The following is a 25,094-nucleotide window of genomic DNA, read 5'->3' on the forward strand; positions in this document are numbered from 1 at the left end:
TTGTGGTGCAGGCACAGAGCCCTAGCAATAACCCTGGAGGCAAAAAGGAAGGAAGGAAGGAAGGAAGGAAGGAAGGAAGGAAGGAAGGAAGGAAGGAAGGAAGGAAAGGAGGGAGATAGGAAGGAATGAAGGAAGAAAGAAAAGGAAATCTGTGTGTCACAGTGAGTATTAACCCTTGTGCATTCTTTTACTTGGATTTAATCGGACAGGGCAGAACGTGAACATCATCAATTCTTAAAGACAATTCTAACTAGTCTAGGATCATCACAGATGAAGTGAGTGGAATCTGGAGCCATGACTCTCACCCTTACAGGGCATAAACTACTGAAATTGCATAATGAAAGCACAGCCTCTCTGGGGTCTGTGGGGTGAGGTGGGGGCTGCAGCTGCAGGGAGTCTGCAAATCGCACTTGGAGCTATAAATCTTTACCATCTGTTTCTTCCTTTCCACCTGTCTCCTTCCTACCTGACTTGTGGGTCGTCTGCCTCCTCCAGTTCTGTGAATCTTTCTATGTCTGAGCCACAGAAAACCTATTGCTTTCCCCATCAACTGGGAAATGCAGTGGTGTGCCCGGTTAAGCACACATATTACAATGCGCAGAGATGCAGGTTCAAGCCCCTGGTCCCCACCTCCACGGGCGGGGGGGAGCTTCACAAGTGGTGAAGCAGGGCCTGCAGGCGTCTTTCTGTCTCTCTTTTCTATCTCCTCCTTCCCCCTCAATTTCTTTCTGTCTCTATCCAATAATAACCTGAAAACTCAATAAAATATGACCAGGATCTTTTCAAAAACTAACCAAACCACAGGTGAGTACAGACAGGTGTGGTTTGTGGACAGAAAAAGGGTGAGGGAGCAATTCCCAGGACTAAAAGATATTAGATATTAGACCAGAAACACTAAACATTTTTTAAAATTTCTTTATTGGGGGATTAATGTTTTACATTCAACAGTAAATACAATAGTTTGTACATGCATAACATTTCTCAGTTTTCCACATAACAATACAACCCCCACTAGGTCCTCTGTCATCCTTCTTGGGCCTGTACTCTCCACCCCCACCCACCCCAGAGTCTTTTACTTTGGTGCAAAACACCAACTCCAGTTCAGGTGCTACTTGTGTTTTCAAAAACTCTAAAATTGATAGAAGAAAACAGCGGTGAAACTTGGCAAGAACCTCACATCAAAGCTGTATTTGGAGAATCAACTTTCTAGGCATGTGAAATGAAGAGAATAAATAAATGAAATTACATGAAACTGAAAAGCTTCTACACATCAAAAGTAAGCTACAAGGATAACCAGGCAATCCAGTAAATGGGAGAAGATATTTGCACATCACACATCAGACCAGTGACTGATATCAAACATCTATACAGAGTTGGTACAAATCTACAGAAGAAGCAAAAATAACCCAACAAAAAGTGAACCAGAGGACTAAACAGATGGCTTTCTTTATTTTATTTTTTTAAATATTTATTCCATTTTGTTGCCCTTGTTGTTTTCATTGTTGTTGTTATTGATGTCATCATTGTTGGATAGGACAGAGAGAAATGGAGAGAGGAGGGGAAGACAGAGGGGGAGAGAAAGACAGACACCTGCAGACCTGCTTCACCGCCTGTGAAGCGACTCCCCTGCAGTTGGGGAGCCAGGGGTTCGAACCGGATCCTTATGCCAGTCCTTGCGCTTTGCACCATGTGCACTTAACCTGCTGCGCTACCACTCGACTCCCGACAGATAGTTTTCTAAAGAAGAGATGCACATGGCCCTCAGACACATGAAGAAATGCTCCACTTCAATTTTCATTAGAGGAATGCACATGAAAACTACATTGAGATGCCATCTCACACCTGAGAGAATGGCTTACAGCAACAAGCCAGGAAATGACCGGTATTGGAGAGGTTGTGGAGAAAAAAAGAGTTTTGCTATATTGCTGGTTGGAATGCAAACTGGTCCAGCCCCTTTGGAAGACTATATGGAGAGGACTTAAACAAATAAAAAGGGAATTATGTTATATATTAATTGATTTTCAAAGCATTTGAATAAAATAAGGGTTGAGTGAAGTGGTGTCAAGGTTGAATCAGCTAAGGGGGGCCAGACCTGTTTCGGGAAATAGTAGAACACTGGTCAGGCTGGCAGTAGGTGATTGGGTGACTGAGGAACTATCAGTGGGATAAACAAAAGATGCAGAGATGGGATGGATATGGAATGTGGAGACCGGGAAAGAGGTAGACGTATTTAAGGAAAGTGTCTCCCTCCCAAATTCTAGTAGAACAGGTATTCCAAAGTCTAGGAGTCAACAGTACTAACGGGTCTTCTGAAATTGAGAATCTATTGCCTGAGCTAAATAATTTATTTTCTCTCTCTCTCTCCAGAAACACTCAGAAAGTGGTTCCAATGTTTGTTCACTTCCATTTTTGTCCAAGATTTGCCAGAAAATCAGAGTGTATGTATGTTTTTTCTACTTTCCTGAGTACTGCCATGGAATAATATTTCTAGGTATCTCTTGTGTTACAGTGACAATAATGGTCTTTACTTTTTAAAATTTATTTATAAAAAGAAACACTGACAAAACCATAGGATAAGAGGGGTACAACTCCACACAGTTCCCACCACCAGAGCTCCGTATCCCATCACCTCCCTTGATAGCTTTCCTATTCTTTAACCCTCTGGGAGTATGGACCCAAGGTCATTGTGGGATGCAGAAGGTGGAAGGTCTGGCTTCTGTAGTTGCTTCCCTGTTGAACATGGGCATTGACAGATCGATCCATATTCCCAGTCTGCCTCTCTCTTTCCCTAGTGGGGCAGGTCTCTAGGGAGGTGTCTTCCTGAAGGTAGAAGTCCTTTTGTGCTCAAAGAAGATGCTATACAGAAACTAGAAAATGAACTAGATGAACAAATCATCTTGGAAATGTAGTAAATAACACTATCTTTGAACCTCAGAGTTGAGCTTTGTCTCTGACAGGAGCAAAGTCTGCGGTGAGACTTCCTGAGAGGTGTGGAGCACACTTGCACAATACCTGGGAGTAGTCACTGCTTGCTGTGTGACAGGTGCTGTTAGCCACTCCTCATGGCAACGACTGTGAGTGCCCTTAATGGAAGGTACTCCCAAGACTAGTCCAAGGGCATTTTTCACAGAGCCCAACCTATTGACTCAAATTTCTGACATATATATATTTCTCGATACAGAGATGCTTTCTAGAATTCCAAAGTCCTCCTGTGTCAGTTTTTAATTCTGTATTCTAACTCCACTCTGAGCCTGAGGCTGTGCTGAAAGTTGCAAACCTCTTTGTTCAAAACGTGAAAGGACCAAACAGTGGAAACGGCATAGCTCCCACTTTCTACTTGGCGTCTCCCGTTCAGCCACCGTTTCTGCTACCAGGTACAGTGCGGACACTGTTCTAGGTGACTGATGCTGAACTCTCAGCACACTGCAGCATTTTGTTTACATGACTTCACAAGGCAGTATTACCCCCATTTCACAGAAAAGAAAACCAGGTCTGGATTTTGTTGGTTGTTTGTTTGGTTGGTTGGTTGGTTGGTTGGTTGGTTTTGCCCCTGGGGTTATTGCTGGGGCTCAAATCCACTGCTCCTAAGGCCAGTTTTGTTTTGTTTTTCCATTTTATTGCATAGGACAGAGAGAAATTGAGAGGGTCTGAAGAGAATAGAGAAAGAAAGAGAAAGATAGACACCTGCAGACCTGCTTCATCACTTGGGAAGCGTCCCCCTGCAGGTGGCGAGCCAGGGGCTTGAACCCAGATCCTTGTGCTTAGTACTATGTGCACTTAACTGGGTGCACCCCCACTCCCCACCCCCAGGAAACCAGATCTTAAAGAACTAACATCTCTCTCATTCTCCCACCCCATCTATTTCCCATAAGACAGAACATAATAATTTAAATAATTAAATTAAAAAGACACACTTTTCACCACACTAAAAAAAAAAAAAGTAGATACCAGGTAGTGATCTGGTAGAGAATACACATTACAGTGTACAGAGACCAGCTTCCACACCTGCAGGAGAAAGCTTTAAGAGCAGTGAAGCTTGGGGCCGGGTGGTGGCGCACCTGGTTAAGTGCACATATTGGTGTGCAAGGACCCAGGTTCGAATCCCCAGTCCCCATCTGCAGGGGGGAAACCTCACAAGTGAAGCATCTGATGCAGGGCTGCAGATTTCTCTGTCTCTCTCCCTCTCTATCACCTCCTTCCCTCTCAGTTTCTGGCTGTCTCTATCAAATAAAGATAACAAAAAAAAAAACCTTAATAAAAATAAAAGCAGTGACGCTGCAAGCATCTATCTTTATCTGTCTACCTATCATCTATCACCCTTTCCTATTTCTCCAAAATAAATAAAGACATTTTTTTAAAGACTAGACTTGTCACAGCCACAAGAACCATGTCTTCTGGCAACTCCCATAGCCTTGCCTCTCCATATACTTTTCTCCTGAACTGACTTTGACCATTTTAGCAGATTACTGTCTCCCTGTCTTGAGTTTCCTCATTTTTTTTTTTAAATTTTTGTCCCCACCAGGCCTTCGCCGTTCCATGCTGACATTTTCAGATAGAAAGACAAAGACAGTGAGCCAGAAAGAGGGAAAGACAGGGCTGAGGTGTCCTCCAGTGAGAAGGGGGCAGGAAGCCTGCCCTGCTTCTGCTCTTGTGACTCCCACATCTGCCAGCAGCTCCCAGAGAAAGAGCTCTGATTGTTCAGTGAACTCTTGATCCCTGATGCCTACCACAGTACTTAGAATTAGTGGGGACTCAGTGAAGGAATGGAGGAATAAGTGAAAAAGCTTTCTGTCCACTTTACTAGAAACGACATGCATGGTATGCACCAGTCTACTGATGTGGAGGAATCAAGTTTTTTCAAGGTTGTTTTGATCTGAATTTACAGTGCCTAAACTCTGTTTTGACTTTGAATAATGCTAAGTCGGGAAGATGGTCTTCTCCTTTAATAATCAATTCTTTTAATGTCCATTTACATAAAACTACATCAGTGTTATTCCATGAGAATAATTAGTCTCTCATATCCTATGTTCATTTTAAGATATCATTAAGTTATCCTCTAAGTTAGAATTATTTTCTTTGCCTTTTGTTTTTCACTTTTTTATTCTTCCTCATAACTTTTTCAGCACCCTCCCCAGCAGCCTCTTTCCCCACATCCGTGTAAACCTTGTCAATATATCTGGGTTTACCCTATTCTCATTTTATCTTACAACATATCTTCTCCACCCCATGAATGCAAAGCACGCTCATTCCCGGCTTTATGTATTGCCAAGGACTCAAATTTAAGTCTGATAGAGAAACTTGTTTTCTTGTTAATGTTGTTGCCTCCAGAGTTATTGCTGGGGCTCAGGACAAGTACTACAGATCCACTCTAAGCAGCCATTTTTTTCCATTTTATTGGATAGGACAGAGAGAAATTGAGAAAGGAGGGGGAGATAGCTAGCTAGCTAGGGTTGCAGACCTGCTTCGCCACTTGTAGGGAGCTAGGGGCTCGAACCTAGGTTCTTGTGTTGGTCTTTGTGCTTAGTACTTCTTCTTCTAGCGTTTGCCCTTCTTCCGTAGCCAGTCAACAGCATCAGGTTGAGCCTGATGTCTGCTTGTTGCTGGCTTTGAAAGTGACTGGGATCCATGTGGATTCAGTCGGCTAGGAAGGATCGTCAGTTTCCCCAATAAATGGGTACTCACGGGATGCACCACGAGAAGGTCGATCCAATGCATCCCATGCTTAGTACTAAGTGTGCATAACCCAGTGCAACACGGCTTGGCCCTCGAAACCTTATTCTCCTTAGTTTTATTCTGTCATGATGTTCCATGAAATAATTTCATGGAGTTGGAATTTGAGTAGCTCACTGTTGTGTGATTGTAGTCGACCACTAACTGGAGCCTGCTAACCTGATCAGGCAGCTACAGAGCAGGAAAAGAAAGCAGGTGACTTCCCCAGGTAGCTACCTGGTATCTGGGTATAACAGTGCGTGACCGGGAACCTAAAAAGCTGAAGAGAATCCACAGAGTGGATCTGGGAAATCTCCAGAAATTAAAATGCCGTAAGAGGAGATGCCTGACTCCTGTTTGCCCAACCCTAGAAACCATCCTTGAAGCAGCTGTTCTGATTGCACAGTAATGAGACAAGCTGGTTGGCTTCACTCCTGCCAGATGCCTGTCACTGCTGTTTGTGCCTCACATGCAGCAACTGATATTCCCAGAAAGCAGGTACTTAAGAGTTAACCCATTTTTCTAAAGGAAAAACTAGAGTTACAAAAAAACAAAACAAAAAAAAAAATGAGACAAACCCCTAAAATCATTTGCCCAAAATGGCATAACAAGTTCAGATCAGAACTTGGGATTCAAACTCAGAGTCTAATTTCAGAACTCACAGTCACATCAGGGAGCTTCCTTGGTTCCTCCTTCTTACTAGAAAAGCCTCTACCCGTTTACTTTGCCTCGAAAGATGCTTTGGATTTGGGGCCAGGTGATGGCGCACCTGGTTAAGTGCATACATTACAGCGTGCAAAGACTAGAGTTCAAGTCCCTGCCCCCTCCCACTTGCGGGGGGCGGGGGGGAAGCTTCACAAGTGGTGAAGCAGGGCTGCATGCAGGTGTCTTCCTGTCTCTTTCCCTCTCTCTACCCTGTAAAGAGAAATGTTTTCCTTCCCATTACACAATGATCTTAGAGAATTTTCACCCCATAGTAATAGATGCATTATTATTGTATAATTCAAAGTTAAGTTCCTCTAGCATATGGAAACTATCTTTTACTTTTTTCTAATATGTAATATGATATTTGACTCCCCACAAGGGTCATAAAGATGTTTGTGAAATGAATGAAATTTTCAATACAATACCAAATATGTCTACAAATATGCAAGTAGCAAACACTTGTAATGTTTTATTTCTTTATTTAAGTAGAGATGGAGAAATTGAGATGGGACTTGGGGAGAGAGAGAGAGAGAAGGACCTGCAACCCTGCTTCACCACTTGTGAAGTTTTCCCTCTGCAAGTGGGGGCCAGGGGCTTGAACCCAGGTCTTTGTACATTGTAGCATGTGCACTCAACCAGGTGCATCACCATGCATCTCCCCAAGTATCAGATTTATTTTTTTAATTTTTAAAAATATTATTTATTTATTATTGGATAGAGACACAGAGAAAAATTGAGAGGGGAGCAGGAGATAGATAAGGATAGAGACAGAGAGACACCTGCAGCCCTGCTTCACCACTCATGAAGCTTCCCCCCTGCAGGTGTGGACCAGGGGCTTGAACCTGGGTCCTTGTGCACTGTAATGCGTGTGCTCAACCAGGTGCACCACCGCCTACCCCCATCTAAGTAACAGATTTACACACAATTTTTTATACGTAATTTCAGTAAAAGTAAAAAATATCCAATATGCACTACCCAAAACCTTAGACCTACATGTGATTTAAATTCAAAAGTTTTCAGATTTGAAGAGGGGAACATATGGTGAATGCACATAATTTACGTAACACCTCCAGCACCTTCTGATCGCACACATTTATATTTCAGCAGTGAAGTGTATGAACGTTCACACTAAGTGTGATAAAAAGTATGAACTGTCTTTTGTCAGTTCAGGTCAAGCTTTGGCACCAAAGAAATTTGCTGCAAAACTGAAAAAAAAATCTTTTGACTTTTATAGCTAAATTAGAAACTATAAATAAGGTAAAGTTCATGTAAAGTATAGCTTCTGCTACTTTTGATGCCTAAGCTACAGTCTTATATCTCAAATATATAGCATTGGCTAGTCATTTTGAATTTTTTAAATAATCACATGATATCACCTGGGAAGGGGCACAGTGGACTCTCAAAAATGAGGTCTTGACTTTGGTCCCTAGCATTGCATGCGCCAGAGTGATGCTCTGGTTCTCTGTCTTCGTTCTCACTAATAAATAAATGGTTAAAAACATAATAGGGGGACCGGTTGGTGACACACCTGGTTAAGCGCACATGTTACATTACATGTTACATGTAATGCGCAAGGACCCAGGTTCAAGTCCCAGTCCCCACCTGTAAGGGAAAAGCTTTGCAAGTGGTGAAGCAGGACTGCAGGTGTCTCTCTGTCTCTCTCCCTCTTGATCTCTCCCTTCCTTCTTGATTTCTGGCTGTCTCTATCAAATAAATAAAGATTCAAAAAAAATTTTTTTTAAAAACCAAAATAGGGGCCAGGTGGTGGCATACCTGGTTAAGTGTACACATTACAGTGCACAGGGAGGGACCTGGGTTCAAGCCCCTGGTTCCCACTTGCAGAAGGAAGCTTCACAAGCAGTAAAGCAGGTCTCCAGGTATCTGTCTCCCTCCCTATCTCCCTCTCCCATCTAAATTTCTCTGTCTTATCCAATAAAACAAGTAAAGTTAAAAATAAAATGTTATTAACCGCTAGCACCCAACTCTGAGGTGCCAGCGCTTACATGTTTCTCCATGTTTGTGCCAGATTCTTTTTTGAAAATGCCTGTATGATATAGGTTTCTGTTCACCCCACACCCCTGATACTGTAGTCATTTAGTTAAAAAGAAAAGGGGGAATTGTTGTATGCTTTACATTGGTTTGGTCTAGCTCTCCCCCTGCCAGGAAAATTGGTTTAGTCCTGCTAGTTGCGCCCGCCCCAAGGAACCCCGACAGAGTTCGAGACTTCTTGGCACCGCCATGTGAGAAGGATGCAGGAGAGTTCTGTTTGGTGATTAGTTTGGGTTAGTTTATGAATCGTTGTTCGTGAATAAAGAAATACAGCTTCCCGGCCCAGCCGCGTGTCTCTGGTTGTCTCTGTTACCCGCCCGTGAAGGCAGCCCGGATAAAACAACAATTAACAAAAATAAAACTAAAAAAATAATAATGAGGGCTGGAGAGATAGCATGATGGTTATGCAGAAAGATGTTCGTGCCTGAGGCTCTGAGGTTCCAGGTGCAGTCCCCAGCATCACCATAAACCAGAGCTGAACAGTACTCTGCTCTCTCTCTCTCTCTCTCTCTCCCTCCCTCCCTCTCTCCCTCACTCTGTGTGTGTGTCTTTTTATGTATCTCTCTTATCAAAATAAATAAATGTTAAATAATAATAATGATGAGATAACTTCATCCATAAAGGATAATACAGAATGAAACTTCAATGGACAGGAGCCAGGCGGTAGCACAGCAGGTTAAGCACACATGGTGCAGAGCGCAAGGACCCGCACAAAGATCCCAGTTCCAGCCCCCGGCTCCCCACCTGCAGGAGGGTCACATCACAAACGGTGAAGCAGGTCTGCAAGTGTCTGTCTTTCTCTCCCTGTTTCTGTGTTCCCCTCCTCTCTCCATTTCTCTCTGTCCTATCTGGCAACAATGACATCAATAACAACAATAATAATAACCACAGCAATGATAAAAACAATAAGGGCAACAAAAAGGAAAAAATAAATAAATAAAATATTTTTAAAAATAATAATAATGGAGCTGTGCAAGACCAAATATGTGTGCTGGAAGACGTTACTTACCGCCACAGGGCATGTCACTCTCTAAGAGTCCCTATACTCTGCTTTTCTGGTGGGCTCGCCATCCCAGAATTTATATGGTAGACTCCAAGTTACAAAGTAGAGTCCATCCTGGCTATGATTGCAGTCATTTGAATTATGACTATCCAAAATACTGAGAAATGGATTCTGCTCAAATTAAGAAAAAATAATAATCATGGGGTTGGGTAGTGGCTCACCGGGTAGAGAAAACACATTACCATGTGTGAGAACCAGGGTTTAAGTCTCCAGTTCCTACCTGCAGGAAGGAAGCTTCACAAGCAGTGAAGCAGTGCTATAATTCTCTCTCCTTACTATCTCTCCCCATCTCTGTTTCTCACATTTATTGAGGAGGAAGGAAGGAAGGAAAGAAAGTGAGAAAGAAAGAAAGAAAGAAAGAAAGGGAGAAAGGAAGAAAGGAAGAAAAAAATGACCACTGGAAATGGTAGAGGCACTGAGCCCCAGTGATAAGCCTAGTGGAAAAGCTATATATATATATTTGTATGAAGGATCTTGTTTTTCTTAATATACTCCAAGATTGACATTATCATATTACTGCATTGTTCAGCTCTGCAAACCCTTAAGGAATTTTCCCAGAGAGAAAAAGTGAGGTTTATCATTTAGAAGCTGGGGAAAGTCTAGCAGCGAGGACAGGACAGGGAAAGTGCTCACTTGGGGAAGGTGCCCAAGGCTTTGACAGGAGTTGACTTGGTCATGGATCAAGAATCCTTGACTTCCCAAACTTATGAATGGGACTAGGAGTTGCCAAACAATGACATCTGGATGCCTTAACTTTATTAGAATAAGTTATTTAAAAGCTTAAAATATTTGTTATGAAATAAGACTTTCATAACAAAATGTGCAGATGGTACAAATTCAATATATAGAGAGATGAGCTCACTGACTAAACAAACAAACAAAAAAAATTCGGTTTCTTTCTTTCTTGCACATCTCAGCATCCATATTTCGTGCTCTCTCAAACTTCACTTACTCCACAGTCCCAGTCTGGGTCAAGTTAAAAATCAGAAAGAAAATAGTTCTGCTAGGTGGAGACCATGAATTGACAATGTTTGGTTGGTACCACATAGAACATTTAGAACCTTACTTTTATTTTTAGAATGGATGTCTGCCACATAAAGGTTAACACAACATACTTTAAGATATCTTACTTGTTTCCTCAGGTACAGCTTTTTTTTTAATTCTTAGATCACTGAGTGGTTTTGTTTTCTTTGTTCTAGGTCAATAGAAAATTCCATGCCATTCAAAGACGTAGATTCAGACAAATACAGTATCTTCCCGGTAAGTATTGTTAAGGGTAACTAGATGTTTACTAAAGATTGCATCATTTCCTATGAAATGTTTTCCTTGAAAATGAGACACGGTTGAATTCCATTTGAATGAGTGACTAATTTGACAATACACCTTTTCAAGATCTTTAAGGAATTTTTAACATCTTAATAATAGATGGATCATCAAAATGAATCTTAAGCCCTGGTTGATTTTATCTCCTGAAACCATTCCTAGATGTAATTCTCCATGAAAATTAAATTGATCTTGAAAGGTGTTGTGAATTATTTTGGAGACCCTTACAATTAGTTTAGCTTACATTTTACAAGTATATGTACTTATGCTTGTGTGCATGTGTTTGATTTAGAGCAGTCAAATGCCAGGACATTCTCTGTGGAAGCAAACAAACAAGTAACAGATGTCACCAACTCTCCAAAGTTGGAAGGATTTCAGATGTGCCTGGGAATAGGAGGAATAAAAATATTATTTGACATCATCTTGACTTTTGATCCTTTTCAAGTTGGGTAATTTTAACATATTAAAAATTCACATAATTTACCAGTTTGGCTAGATTTTTTTTTAATTATCCAGCAAAAAGATTAATTACTTAACCAAATAAAGTTGTAGTTTTGGAATCTCAGAAGACTTATGATTCATAGAGAAAGTTAAGGGAGTTGCTGGTCATGGAAATATACATATACACACAGGCACATATATGTGCATTAATGTATACACGCAAGTTAACTCACATATGAATATAGACACATGTAAACTCACACCCATGCACGTGATACACCCATAAGCACACACATACACATACACACACACACAAATCACATACATGCATATTCACACATGCCACTGCCTGTCCAACAGCGTATCTTACATATTAGTCTGAATTTTACCAGCGACCAGATGATTTGAATTTAAAGCTGCAAATGTCAGTACCCTTCCAACAGCTCCAAGTGACCATCTTGAATATCTTTAAGGCAGAGCTGAATCTCTTCTCTGTGCTCTTTCATTTCAGACTCTGCGAGGCTATCACTGGCGTGGAAGAGACTGTAATGACAGCGACAAGATGGCATACCCAGGCAGAAGGTAACTGTTTCTGCAGGTCACTGATTTTGAAAATGACCACCTAAAAAGGAGACAGGATGCATAATTTTTTTTCTTCCAGCCTAGATGAGTGTGTTTACAGAAACAAAAGGTCCTATGTCCCAATTGAAGAGAAGTTCAGTAGAGAAAAAAAAAAAAAAGAGAAATTACCCCTTCATTAACTTATCCCAAGAAATACTCACTGAGCACCTACTGACCACCAAGCACTTTCCCTCATATTGGGGCTGGGGGTAAACAAAAATTGAAATTGACTTCCTCTTGTGGCGTTTACAGGCTAGAGTTAGCAGCAAGCAAGTATAAAAGATTTCTCATGGCCACGTATCCCGCCTCCTGGGATAAATGAACTCTATATGCAGACGTGGGTCCAGAAGTACTAACCCCTCCCACAAGAAGTGAGGTAGATTTTATAGGGAGGGGAGCACAGATAGCAGATTTGGGGCAACTCATCTTTTACTTCGAAACAAATGGTTATGCCATCCTCCATTTTAGTTGTGACTGCAGCAGTGAAATGTTAAATTAACCAGAAGTCTGGGATTTTAGGTACATAATTTTAATTAACTCATCTACCTCCATAAAGTGGACTTTGGGACTTGCTCATCATTGCCATCAGCACTGTTCCACCACAATAAAGTCCATGAACATAGCCACGTATGAGTAAATCTGGTCTCCATTTCTTTTCTTGTGTCCGAACAGTCAAATAATTGCTCAGGAATCCACCTTGGTCTTACTGGAGTGGCACTTTGCCTGTCCTAAGGAAAACTCCAGCAGCGCCTTACACAAGTGATCAGGTCCTCTCTTCACTTAATCTCTCAAATAAATAAATCAATCTTTTTAAAAAAAAAAAATCAAGATAATAGCAAAAAGTGTTGGTAGAGACTTTGGTGTACCACAATGAATATTCTTTAATTTATGAAGTTAACATTCACTGAAAGACGGGGTGCTGCATTCACCGAAAGACTAATGCTCACGTTTTCTTCTTAGGCCAGATAACTGGGATATACATCGGGATTCAAACTGTAATGGCATTTGGGTAAGCAACTCAATGCAAATTTAACCCCATTCACTCAGTTCTTATCCTTCTTTTGTTCCCCCTTGCCTCCAGGATTATACGGGGCTCAGTTTCCATTTTATTGGATAGGACAGAGAGAAATTGAGGAAGGAGGGGAAGAAAAGAAAAGGGAAGAGAAAGATAAGACACCTACAAACCTCCTTCACTGCTTGTGAAGGGATTCCCCTCCAGGTGAGATGCGGGGTGCTTGAGCCCAGACCCCTATGTGGATTTTTCCGCATAGGACTACCTGCACTTAGCTGGGTGCGCCACTACCTGGCCCCCTGTTCCTATTCTCCCTAAAAGCCCTCTCCTTGTTTTACCTACGGAAAAAGATAATAGACTAAAGCAACCCTATTTCTGCTATTTGGAAGCAGTACAGAATTCTGATCACACATGAAGATTGTCAATGATGTAATGAGAGTGAAAGGTCTCTTTGTCACAATCCTTGTAAGCCTTGCTTAAGGTCACCCACATCGAATCCCTGTTCTGGAGAGTGTGAAATTAAATGGAGAGCGGTGTTAGCAAAGTGTAAAGCAACCCAAACAGCTGTTGTTGGGGCAAATCATATGCTGTCATTATTTCATTGCAGCATTTTTTTTTCAATTTCATACAACTAGTCAGGCAGAGTAGAAATCACTCTTTGATGACCTCACAGCTCACGTCTCAAGTCATCTAATGTTGACACCTCAGTTCTCTGTGAATAATAAATTAGAGTATTGGAGACAATAAAGGGAAGGGGGAAAGGGAAACAGTCAAATATTTGTCTGGGGACAGCAACAGCAATAGATACAAATTTTGTAAGACCTTGAACTTTTATTGTTTGAAGTTTCCTCGTGATGAAGAATTCCAAACTGTAAGCTTAGGAATTGGCTCAGTGAGTAAGGTACTGAACTTGGAAGCATAAAGTCTCAAGTTTGATTCCAGTTTCTCATGTGCCAGAGTGATGCTCTGGTTCTCTCTCCCTCTCTCCCTCTCCCTAAGTTGTCTTAATAAATAAAAATCTTTTGAAAATAATTCCAAATTGTAAAATCAAATGTCTATTATTCAATTGTTAATCGTCAGAACAATAAAAGAAATTCTAATAAATCCATAGAGTTTTTAAATCCATGTCCCTTTCTTTTAAAATCTTGAAAAATATATCAGTATGTTACACAGTGTTGCTTTGCTATGAATCATCTCATGAAAGCATTTCTGAAGCACCACGTAGCTGCTTCTCTCCGTCTAGAGTCCCCATGGCTCCCTTCTACTCCCAGAATGCATATATTCAGGGGTCATGCAAATAAGGAGCCTGAAGTGTAATGCTTCTAACTTCAAGACTAACTGCCTCTAAATAGTAGCCTCATTTATCTGCTTTGATGACTAGAAGAAGGGTTGTATATGTTCTTTCCTCTCCCCAGTACACTGAGTTCATAACTTCTGGGGTGCGGAGAAAGGACAAACTCTATCCCATTCCACCCCGTACTGTGTCAAACTCTCAAGGCAATTCTGGCTCTAATAAACACCAGCTTTGATGCCCTATAGGATGGAGGAAGCTACTGCATTTGTTCTGTGCTCCCACTCCTAACTTTGACATAGTGCACCGTCCATATCCAGTGGGCCAACAGAACCTGGAAATCAGTCATGAGCTCAGAGATCCAAGACTCAGATTATCATCATCAACAGTAGAAAGATACATCTCTTTCCCACAGAGGAAAAATGACTCTCTGAATAGGACTCAGAGGAGATTCACAGTCACCAAATCCAACACTTCCCAAATAGTATACACATCGCCCCACTGTTAACTATGAAGTTGGAATGTTTAGAGAGAGTTCTACAATCAAGTTTAGAAATTATTGAGCCAAATATAGTTGAAACTTTATTTTTCTGCCTGTCCCAGAGTCCTAAACTTTATTTTTGTACAGATTTCTCAGCATCATTTAATATTTGAATGTGAACTGAGAGACCCCAGGACCCAGAGAGGGAACATACATTTTAACAAGTCTCTGACCACCAAGCACTTCTTTTTTATTAGAATGCTACTAGGAGGTCAGTGGTGGCACACATAGTACTAAGCACAAGGACTGCACAAGGATCCTGGTTCAAGCCCCCAACTGCCCACCTCGGGGTGGGGGTGCTTCACAAGTATTGAAGCAGGTCTACAGGTGTCTGTCTTTCTCTCTCTCTCTTTCTCTCTCTCTCTGTCTCACCCCTCTCTCTTTTTCTCTCTGCCTTATCCAATAAAATTGGGGGAGGGCTGCCAGGAGCAGTGGATTCATAGTGCTGGTACCAAGCCCAGTGATAACCCTGAAGGGAGAAAAATAGTATTAATATCTGGTGGATTTTCAGTTCTCTCTAGAGCATAGTTTAGCAGTCAGAAAACCAACTGTGGTGTGTGTGTGTGTGTGTGTGTGTGTGTGTGTGTGTGTGTGTGTGTGTGTAAGAGAGAGTGAGAAAGAGAGGAGAGAGAGCTAGGTTTCTCTTAAAGCTATTCAGACGCTGAACCTGCCTAGTACCTGTCAGTCCACTCATGGACAGTTGCAGTCAGGAAGATCCCTCAGCTGTGGTAACTCAGTCCCACTCACATAACCAGCCTCACTTTTGGGTTTCATAGTCTCTGTCTATTGACACTTGCTGAAGGCGCTGTGCTGTGAATCATAGAATATTGAGCAACATCCCTGGCCTTTACCCACTGGATTCCAGTAGCAACACCCCTCCGCGCCCGTCCCCCAGTTAGAATGACCCAAAATGTCTCCAGACATTGCCAAATGTCCCTGGGTGGGATGCAGAATCACTGTGCTGAGAATCACTGTCCTGGAATCAACAGTCCTTAAGCTGTGCTCTCTCTCTCTCTCTCTCTCTCTCTCTCAAAAATATTTATTTATTTATTCATTCCCTTTTGTTGCCCTTATTGTTTTTATTGTTGTAGTTATTCTTGTTGTCGTCGTTGCTGGATAGGACAGAGAGAAATGGAGAGAGGAGGGGAAGACAGAGAGGGGGAGAGAAACACAGACATCTGCAGACCTGCTTCACCGCCTGTGAAGCGACTCCCCTGCAGGTGGGGAGCCGGGGACTGGAACCTGGATCCTTAACGCTGGTCCTTGCGCTTTGCAACACATGCGCTTAACCCACTGCGCTGCCGCCCGACTCCCACTAGGCTGTGCTCTCATGGAGTGTGGCTATGCTGGATTAAGTGTTCAGGAAACTGAAAGGGTTTTTTGATGCTGATTTTCCCCCTCCCTTTTAAAGTCATTTGGAAAGGATTTAGTCTATGTGTCTCAGAAATTTGAAAGCAGATTACTAATACTATCTTTTTTCTTCTAAAGGGTGTTGATCCAAAAGATGGAATTCCATATGAGAAAAAATTCTGTGAAGGTATGAATTGTTAAAGTCTTATCACAACAGGTTGTCCTTTCCTAGTCTGAGTGAAATTCTTATAAGATTTTATTTTGTCTTATTATCTTTATTAGAAAGAGACAGCCAGAAATCAAGAGGGAGGGGGAGACAGAGAAGGAGGGAGACAGAGAGACACCTGCAGCCCTGCTTCAGCACATTAGTGTTCATAAAAAATCAGATAAAAGCCTGATAAAGGGGGCACACCTGGTTGAGCACACGTATTACAATGCACAAAGACCCGGGTTCGAGCCCCTGGTCCCCACCTGCAGAGGGAAAGCTTTGCGAGTGGTGAAGCAGGGTTGCAGCTCTCTCTCTCTCTCTCTCTCTTTCTCTCTCACTCACTCACTCACTCACCTTTCCTTCTTTGATTTCTGGCTGTCTCTATCCAGTCATAAAAAGATTTAAAAAAAAAATTAATACCTGATAAGGTTTTTTTTTTTTTTAAAGGAAGCTGAATCTGGGAAAAGCAACACTTGGCTTAACTGACATTTTTGCTTTTCAGATTAGGAATTTTAATGAAAATGTTATGAAAAGCTTCAGGATAGATAATAAAATAACTGACAAGCCTACACTTTCCCTAACATAATAAAAAAGTAGAAGGGCTAATCTTTTTATTTTCTTCATGTCCTTAATACATTCCAAGGTGGGACATCTGACAGAGTCCCCGTATCAGCTGGGTGAAAGTCCTATGTTATAAATACCTAACTGCTGTAGGTACCAGGGCTGCCACTGCTGTTGGGGAAAGCTACCGCTACCCACACATTACATATTCCTGCTGCTGTCTGAGGCATCTCAGGTCAGACCTTACGAGAGTATCATTGCTTTATGTTCAGAAAATACTTCCTTTGACATTTAGAAGAATTTCATTCCTTCATCACTCAAATAATATTTTCCTGAATGTTTAGTCCTACTATATATGTATATGAATCAAGGACTAAATTTGGCTCTCTCAACTTACATGGGCAGACAGGATACAGTCCTTACCCTCAGTTGATTTAAACCCTAATTGTCTTTAAGTGAACAGAGAAAAAAATGTTAGAAAAATCTTTTTTTTTTCACTTTAAAGATCTAATGTAGGGCAGGGGAGAGATCATAATGGTTATACAAAGAGACACTCATCCCTGAGGTACCAAAGTCCCAGGTTCAATCCCCCACACCACCATAAACCAGAGCTGAGCAGTGCTCTGATAATACAAACAAAAACAAAAACTAAGAAATTTATTTTTTGAAGAAAGATCTAATGAGGGAGTCGAGCTGTAGCGCAGCGGGTTAAGCACACATGGTGCAAAGTGCAAGGACCAGCGTGTAAGAATCCCTGTTCAAGCCCCCGGCTCCTCACTTTCAAGGGAGTGGCTTCACAGGCAGTGAAGCAGGTCTGTAGGTGTCTTTTTCTCCCCCTCTCAGTCTTCCCCTCCTTTCTCCATTTCTCTCTGTCCTATCCAAAAAAACAACAACATCAACAACAACAACAATAATAACTATAACAACAATAAAAAACAAGGGTAACAAAAGGGGAAAAAAAAGATCTAATGCATAGTTATGCGGGTTAGAAATGTACACTAGATGAAGAAAAGAATGAATGATTAAGTCAGCTCGTTAACAAATAAACTCTGATCTAAGTGTAATTCTGGTCTGACTCTGGGAAGTCAATGTGATGTCATTGTGGGAGGCCTGTTAGATTCTCCATGTCCCAAAGCCTGTATCTTCCAAGATGCCCTGTGTCTTCGCAGTCTTCATGTTTCTGACCAAGTGCTAACTGCCTTGGAGATCCAAAATGAAAAACCACTAGTGGGAGGCTGGACTCTGCTCTGTGATGATTGGAGAATCTAAAGGTGGGAAACGGAGATTTCCTTTTTTCTGACTCTAAGAGGTGTTAGTTGGTATTTCTAAATTTTAAGAGGTTTGAAAGAGCACATCTGTGGGAAAGGATTAGTATAGATAGGCTTCAGAATAAGATTAAGTATTCCTTCATTGACAAAATAGCTCACTTGGAAAGGTGCCTACTTTTTTTAAAAAAAATGTTTTTCTTAAAATTTTTATTATCTTTACTTTTTAAAGTTTTTTAATGCAGTTTCCCTTTTGTTGCCCTTGTTTTTTATTTTTTATTGTTGTTGCAGTTATTATTATTATTGTTATTGATGTTGTTGTTGTTAGATAGGACAGAGAGAAATGGAGAGAGGAGGGGAAGACAGAGAGGGGGAGAAAAGACAGGCACCTGCAGACCTGCTTCACCACCTGTGAAGTGACTCCCCTGCAGATGGGGAGCTGGGGGCTCAAACCGGGATCCTTATGCCGGTCCTTGCGTTTTGCGCCAGTGTGCTTAGCCCACTGTGCTACCGCCCAACTCCCTATTATCTTTACTTATCAGATAGAGACAGCCAGAAATCGAGAGGGTAGGGGGAGATAGAGAGGGAGAGAGACAGAGAGATACATACAGCATTCGAGTAGCTTTCCCCCTGTAGGTGAGAACCAGGGACTCAAACCCTGGTCCTTGCACATTGTAAGGTGTGCGTTCAACCAGGTGTGCCACCACCCAGCCCCAGGGTGCCTGCTTTGTATCCATGCAACCCTATAGTATCTCCCTCTTTCGCTGTGTCTTGGTGTCAGCCTCTATCTCTTTCTAGCTGAAAACATCAGTGTAAAGAGGTGAACCCCTCCCCCAAGCAGGGTTAAGGGTCGGGAGATTAAATAGCCCTTAACCTCCAAGCATACAGGGTTGCACAGGACATCGACAGTGCCATCTGCCCATGAATCTACCAGAATCATCCATTCAGCGCTTTTGAATGTATGGAGATGGAGAATTTTAAAAGCTATATAATATTTTTAAAAAATCAAAATTGTGGGGAGTCGGGCTGTAGCGCAGCGGGTTAAGCGCATGTGGCGCAAAGCACAAGGACCCGCATAAGGATCCCGGTTCGAACCCCGGCTCCCCACCTGCAGGGGAGTCGCTTCACAGGCGGTGAAGCAGGTCTGCAGGTCTCTCTCTTTCTCTCCTCCTCTCTGTCGTCCCCTCCTCTCTCCATTTCTCTCTGTCCTATCCAACAATGACAACAACAATAATAACTACAACAATAAAACAACAAGGGCAACAAAAGGGAATAAATAAATAAAATAAATATAAAAAAATTTTTAAAAAAATCAAAATTGTCCCTTTAGTTCATTCCTTTCTAAATTTTTATATTTACATATTTATTATTTATTGGGTAGAGACAGAGAGAAAATGAGAGGTCAGGAGGAGATAGAGAGGGAAAGAGGCAGAGAGACCCCTGCAGCCCTGCTTCACCACTCCTGAAGCTTCCCCCACTGCAGGGGACCGGGGTCTTGAACATTGTAACGTGTGCACATTGTAACGTGTGCACTCAACCAGGTGCGCCACTGCCTGGCCCCCAGTTCATTAATTCTTAAAGTGATTTGTAGCAGAAATTGGTGTGTTTTCCAAGAAAACAATTTCCAAAAGCAACATTTAGGGCATATTTCTGAGTTTGGATAACATTTTGATTCACCTAATCATCTGTCATTCACTCAGGCTCTCTCCCAGTAGTGTGTGTTATGCTGAGCCAGAAAACACACCTGCACCTGTACAACTTAGCTCACAGTTCTGATGGCCTAGAAATCTCATTCAGCTCCTAAAGGCTATACCCCACTCACTCTCCAACCTGAAAACTGTGCCAATACATCACCATTATGATGCTTTGTGCACAGAATACACACCAGGGTATCTGCTCTCATAACTACCCAATCTGGAGGTTCCGAACTACAGGCATGCATAAATAATAGAAATGAATTGTGCCTCCTAGGTTCAAAGCCCAAGGGAATTATTTTGCTGGGAGACTCAGCTGGGGCTCATTTTCACATCTCTCCCAAATGGATCACAGCTTCGCAGATGTCTTTGGTAAGTAATTTTGGCAGTCAGCATCCCGGATGTGCTGGCCTTTGTGTTTGTTTCTCTCTTGCTCTCCCTAAAAGTGATGCCAAGTCTAAACAGGTGCAAATTTCCCTGCTCAGCAAAATCGACCATAAAAGGCACATCCACAGCCAGTGCATTTAATTTCTATCACCATGATAAGAAATGTGAAGATGTTGCCTCGACAGACTCATAACAAGGGTCATCCTCTCTGTCTGGAAAGAAGACAGTGCCTCTGGCCAGTGGAAAAGGGGATTTGGCACAAGGAGAAAACCTTGCCATGTAGCCACACCTCTGGGTGTGGTTCACAAAACTGAAATTCGGATTCAAATTAATTAAGCTAGAAAACTTAAAAATTTGGGCTGGGGAGAGAGCATAGTGGTTATGCAAAAGGCTCTCATGCCTGAGACTCTGAAGTCCCTGGTTCAGTCCCCTGCACCACCATCAACGAGAGCTGAGCATATTCTGGTCTTTCTCTCTGTATATCTCTGTATTTCTGTATCTTTCTCTCATTAAAATAAATTTTAAAATACTTCAAGAACAAACAAAAAGAATTAAAACTCTTTCTCTACCCCTTCTCAGACTAAAGAAATCAGACAGATGAGTTCTGATTAAACCTCTTCCAAGTCCTCAAACTGAACACATAAAGCTCTCTTTGAAAGGATGAACAAGCAGGGGCACATCTGGATATGTAAAACTCAGCTATGATCCCCAGAATTCTATTTTGAAACACAAAGTGTGCTAGAGAGAAGAGAGTGACATTTTGTAAAATGTTAAATCCTCATTCTCAAGAACGACTTGAGAGGAGACTATATCCATGAAAAAGAATCTGAAATCATAGACAATCACTTTTTATGTGAGATAGTGATTCTCCCAGCATACAGGTGCACAAGCAATACTGACGTGACAAGGTGGACGAGCCTTCCCCAGAGGGAAGAGAGCCAAGATGTTGACCTAGTGTTTGCACTTGTGGGTATGAAGTCTCAAGTTCAGTCCCAAGCCCTGTGTATTCTAGAGCAGTTCTCTGGATTCTCCCCTACCTATCCCCAACCTATCTGTCTCCTATTAATATAAATAAATAAACTTTAAAAAAAATTGAGGGGGTCGGGTGGTAGCACAGCGGGTTAAGCGCACGTGGCACAAAGCGCAAGGAGCAGTGTAAGGATCCCGGTTCGAGCCTCCGGCTCCCCACCTGCAGGACAGTCGCTTCACAGGCAGTGAGGCAGGTCTACAGGTGTCTGTCTTTCTCTCCTCCTCTCTGTCTTCCCCTCCTCTCCCCATTTCTCTCTGTCCTATCCAACAGCAAACAACATCAACAACAATAATAACCACCACAAGGCTACAACAACAAGGGCAACGGGGGGGGGGGGGAATGGCCTCCAGGAGCAGTGGATTCATGGTGCAGACACTGAGTCCTAGCAATAACCCTGGAGGCAAAAAAAAAAATTGAACAAACCTGTTGACCAGCTGGGGAAATTCCAGAACTCAAACTAGAGGCAAGTCCTTAAAGATTAAATAGGAAGCTCCCACACTCCTCCCAAAAGGTACATAAAGCATACAGGAAGTAGCCACCACAACTAATAGAATATAATTTTCTGAAATTGAAGAAATCCTTATCTTGAATACAAAACTCCCACAGACCTCCAGACCAAATTAAAAAAGAAACTCTCTCTTCTCTGTATCATACCATTCCTTATTATTCCAAATATGAAGAACTGTGTCACCATCATTCCACCTAACAAATAGCTAGGTCATATATATATATATATCATAGGAGGAAAAAATCTTGTTGACATCAGACTTTTCAGTCAACATAAAATTTCAGAAAACAGTGGAACATCCTCTGCAGCACTCTGGGGGAGGCAGGGGAGGGAGCTAATAATACAGGTTTTAACAGGTAAAGCATTCTCACATAAAAGCATGTTGCTTTAGCAAGTCACCTGCCATCAAGTCTTGTTCTATTAAAAATGTGGCATTTTAAAATAAAAATTAAAAGAGTGGCAACAGGGGCTGAGTGATACTCCCCCTTCCATCTCAATTTCTCTCTGTCCTTCTAATAAAAAATTAGAATGAGAGAGAGAGAAAAATAAAGAAAACAAAGGCTGCTGGGAATAGTGGCCCCAAACCCTAGCAATAACCCTGGTGGAAATAGCAAGAGAAAAAAGAAAATAAGACTTTAAGGCCAAGTTACTGTTAAGGCAGTGTCTTACCAACCGCCCACCAACCTCAGCCACTTTAGTTGCCATTATTTCTTTTCATGATGTGGGCAGAGAATCTGGATTTTGCTCGTTTGGGATTCTAGCTGAAGACTGGGTCCAGGACTGCCCAAAGTACCCCTCTTTTTAAAAAATATTTAAATATTTATTTATTTATTCGCTTTTGTTCCGCTTGTTGTTTTATTGTTGTAGTTAATATTGATGTTGTTGTTGCATAGGACAGAGAGAAATGGAGAGAGGAGGAGAAGACAGGGGGAGAGAAAGATAGATACCTGTAGACCTGCTTCACCACCTGTGAAGCGACTCCCCTGCAAGTGGGGAGCCGGGGACTCGAACCGGGATCCTTCCACCGGTCCTTGCATTTTGCACCACGTGCACTTAACCCCGCTGCGCTACCGACCGGCTCCCAGTACCCCTCATTTTTCTCAGAAGCACTATGCTGTTCTCGTGGCAGAGGTGCTGAAAAGTACAAAGCCCTCTCTCTGTAAGGCTACTGGCTACATCATTTCCAGTATCAACCTGTCCATCAAAACAGAAAACAGAAGCATGGCCACAGTGGGAAGGTACTTGCCCAGTGCAGGAGAGGAAGACAGTGAATAGTTGTTGTATTGGCTTTATCTAATTATAAAAGTTAAATATTAAATGGTGAAAAATAAATACAGAAATGATTAAGAAACTGTTGAAAAATCCTCATTATACTACCACCCAGAGAGAATCATTTTTAATATGTTGGAGTAACAGATTAGTTTTGAAATATTATTTTAATATTCCTCTTACTGAAGAAGAAGAAAATACAAAGCCAATATGAGAAGCAATTCTGAGAGGTCAGAACAGAAAATCAGAAGTAAGATGACTCACCCGCTAAAACACACCTGTTACTATATTTGAGGGCCCGGGTTCAAGTCACCAGCACACACCTGCTGAGGAGAAGCTTCATGAATAGTGGAGTAGTGCTTTATACGTCTTCATATGCCTTCTTTTCTCTGTCTCTTACTCTCTGTAAAATATGTATACTGAGGGGCCTGGGCGGTGGCATACCAGGTTAAGTGCACATAGCATGAAGTGCAGGGACTGGTGAAAGGATCCCGGTTCGAGCACCCAGTTCCCCACCCACATGGGGTGGGGAGTCACTTCACAAGTGGTGAAGCAGGTCTGTAGGTATCTTTCTCTCTCCCTCTCTATCTTCCCCTCTTCTCTCAATTTCTCTCTGTCCTATCCAGCAACAAACAACAACAAAATGGCAAAGATGGCCACCAGGAGCAGTGGCATTGTGGTGCAGGCACTGAGCCCCAGCGATAACCCTGGAGGCAATATGTACATATGCTGATAATAGTGCAATTGTGTAGGCCAAAAGTTTCAGCAATAACACTCTAGTGGCAACAAATAGTAATAATAATCACTTGTAATCACTTTTGCTTGATCTTAATTGTCAGTATTTTTCCACTTTGCCTCTGCTGAACAATGCACACATTTGTACATGTGCACTCATAGTGTATATGCAAAAAAACTAGTTTGCAGTTGGGAAGTCTTAGCTTCAGAACTAATCATAATCATTTCCCCACATTACTACGTAGTCTTTATGCTCTTTATACTCATTGAATAATGCCTCCTATCCTTCTCAGTGGATAAATCATTATCTATGAAGCCATTCATTCACGACCAGATATTAAACTGATTCTTGTTTATTTTTCAATAATATGGATCATGCTCCATTTTATATTATCATTATTTTTTTACCAGAGCATTGCTCAACTCTGGCTTATGGTAGCCCAGGAGATTGAAGCTGGGGCGTCAGAGCCTCAGGCATAAAATTCTTTTGCATAACCACTATGCTATCTCCCCTTCTCCATGCTTCTTTTTAAAAATCCAGTTTAAGGTTGAGGCTGGCAAAATAGTTAACCTGGACAGTGTACTGTTTTTTTTTTTAATTTTTTTTACTGGAGAATTAATGTTATACATTCGACAGTAAATACAATAGTTTGTGCATGTATAACATTTCCCAGTATTCCATTTAACAATACAACCCCCACAAGGCCCTCTGTCATCCTTCTTGGACTGTATTCTCCCCACCCACCCCAGAGTCTTTTACTGTGGTGCAATACACCAACTCCAGTTCAAGTTCTACTTGTGTTTTCTCTTCTGGTCTTGTTTTTCAACTTCTAGTGCACTGTTTCAACATATGAATGACCTTCGTTCTATACCAGTCCTCACAGCACTGAAGGAAACTTCAGTACTGTGGTCCTTCTCTCTCTCCATGTCTCTCTTTCTTATTTACTTATTTATTTTTACTGCCACCAGGGTTATCACTTATTTATTTTTACTGCCACCAGGGTTATCACTGGCATTTGATGCCTTTGTGACAACACCACTACTTCTGGAAGCCATTTCCCTTTCTTTCTTTTTTTCTTTCTTATATTTAAGAGGACAGAGATAATTTGAGATAAGAAGGGGAGACAGAGATGAGAGAGGAAGAGAAAGAAAGCTGTGAATGACTCACTTCACTATTCACGAAGCTTCCCCCTGCAGTTTGGGGGCTCAAATCCGGCTCCTTACACAGGCTACCACTGCCCAGCCCATAGAAACTCTTTATATCCCCAAAGTGTGAGCCTCAATGTAATGCCTGACATGAGACACACATGAGGCATGCTGCACTCAGATATT

The 25,094-nt window shown here is 41.8% G+C and overlaps 1 protein-coding gene across 3 annotated transcripts in view; it reads left to right on the forward strand.

The window, feature by feature from the left end:
• The window catches only part of AOAH (acyloxyacyl hydrolase), a 231,926-nt gene that overhangs the window by 105,574 nt on the left and 101,258 nt on the right, over positions 1-25,094 (forward strand). For all 3 annotated transcript variants that reach the window (XM_060195860.1, XM_060195862.1, XM_060195861.1), the window contains exons 7-12: positions 2,368-2,438; positions 10,726-10,786; positions 11,802-11,872; positions 12,872-12,920; positions 16,244-16,292; positions 20,111-20,205. In XM_060195860.1, the coding sequence (XP_060051843.1) occupies positions 2,368-2,438; positions 10,726-10,786; positions 11,802-11,872; positions 12,872-12,920; positions 16,244-16,292; positions 20,111-20,205 (396 nt within the window). The remainder of the gene's footprint in view (positions 1-2,367; positions 2,439-10,725; positions 10,787-11,801; positions 11,873-12,871; positions 12,921-16,243; positions 16,293-20,110; positions 20,206-25,094) is intronic.

Source organism: Erinaceus europaeus, chromosome 8, assembly GCF_950295315.1.
Source record: "Erinaceus europaeus chromosome 8, mEriEur2.1, whole genome shotgun sequence".
NCBI lineage: Eukaryota > Metazoa > Chordata > Mammalia > Eulipotyphla > Erinaceidae > Erinaceus > Erinaceus europaeus.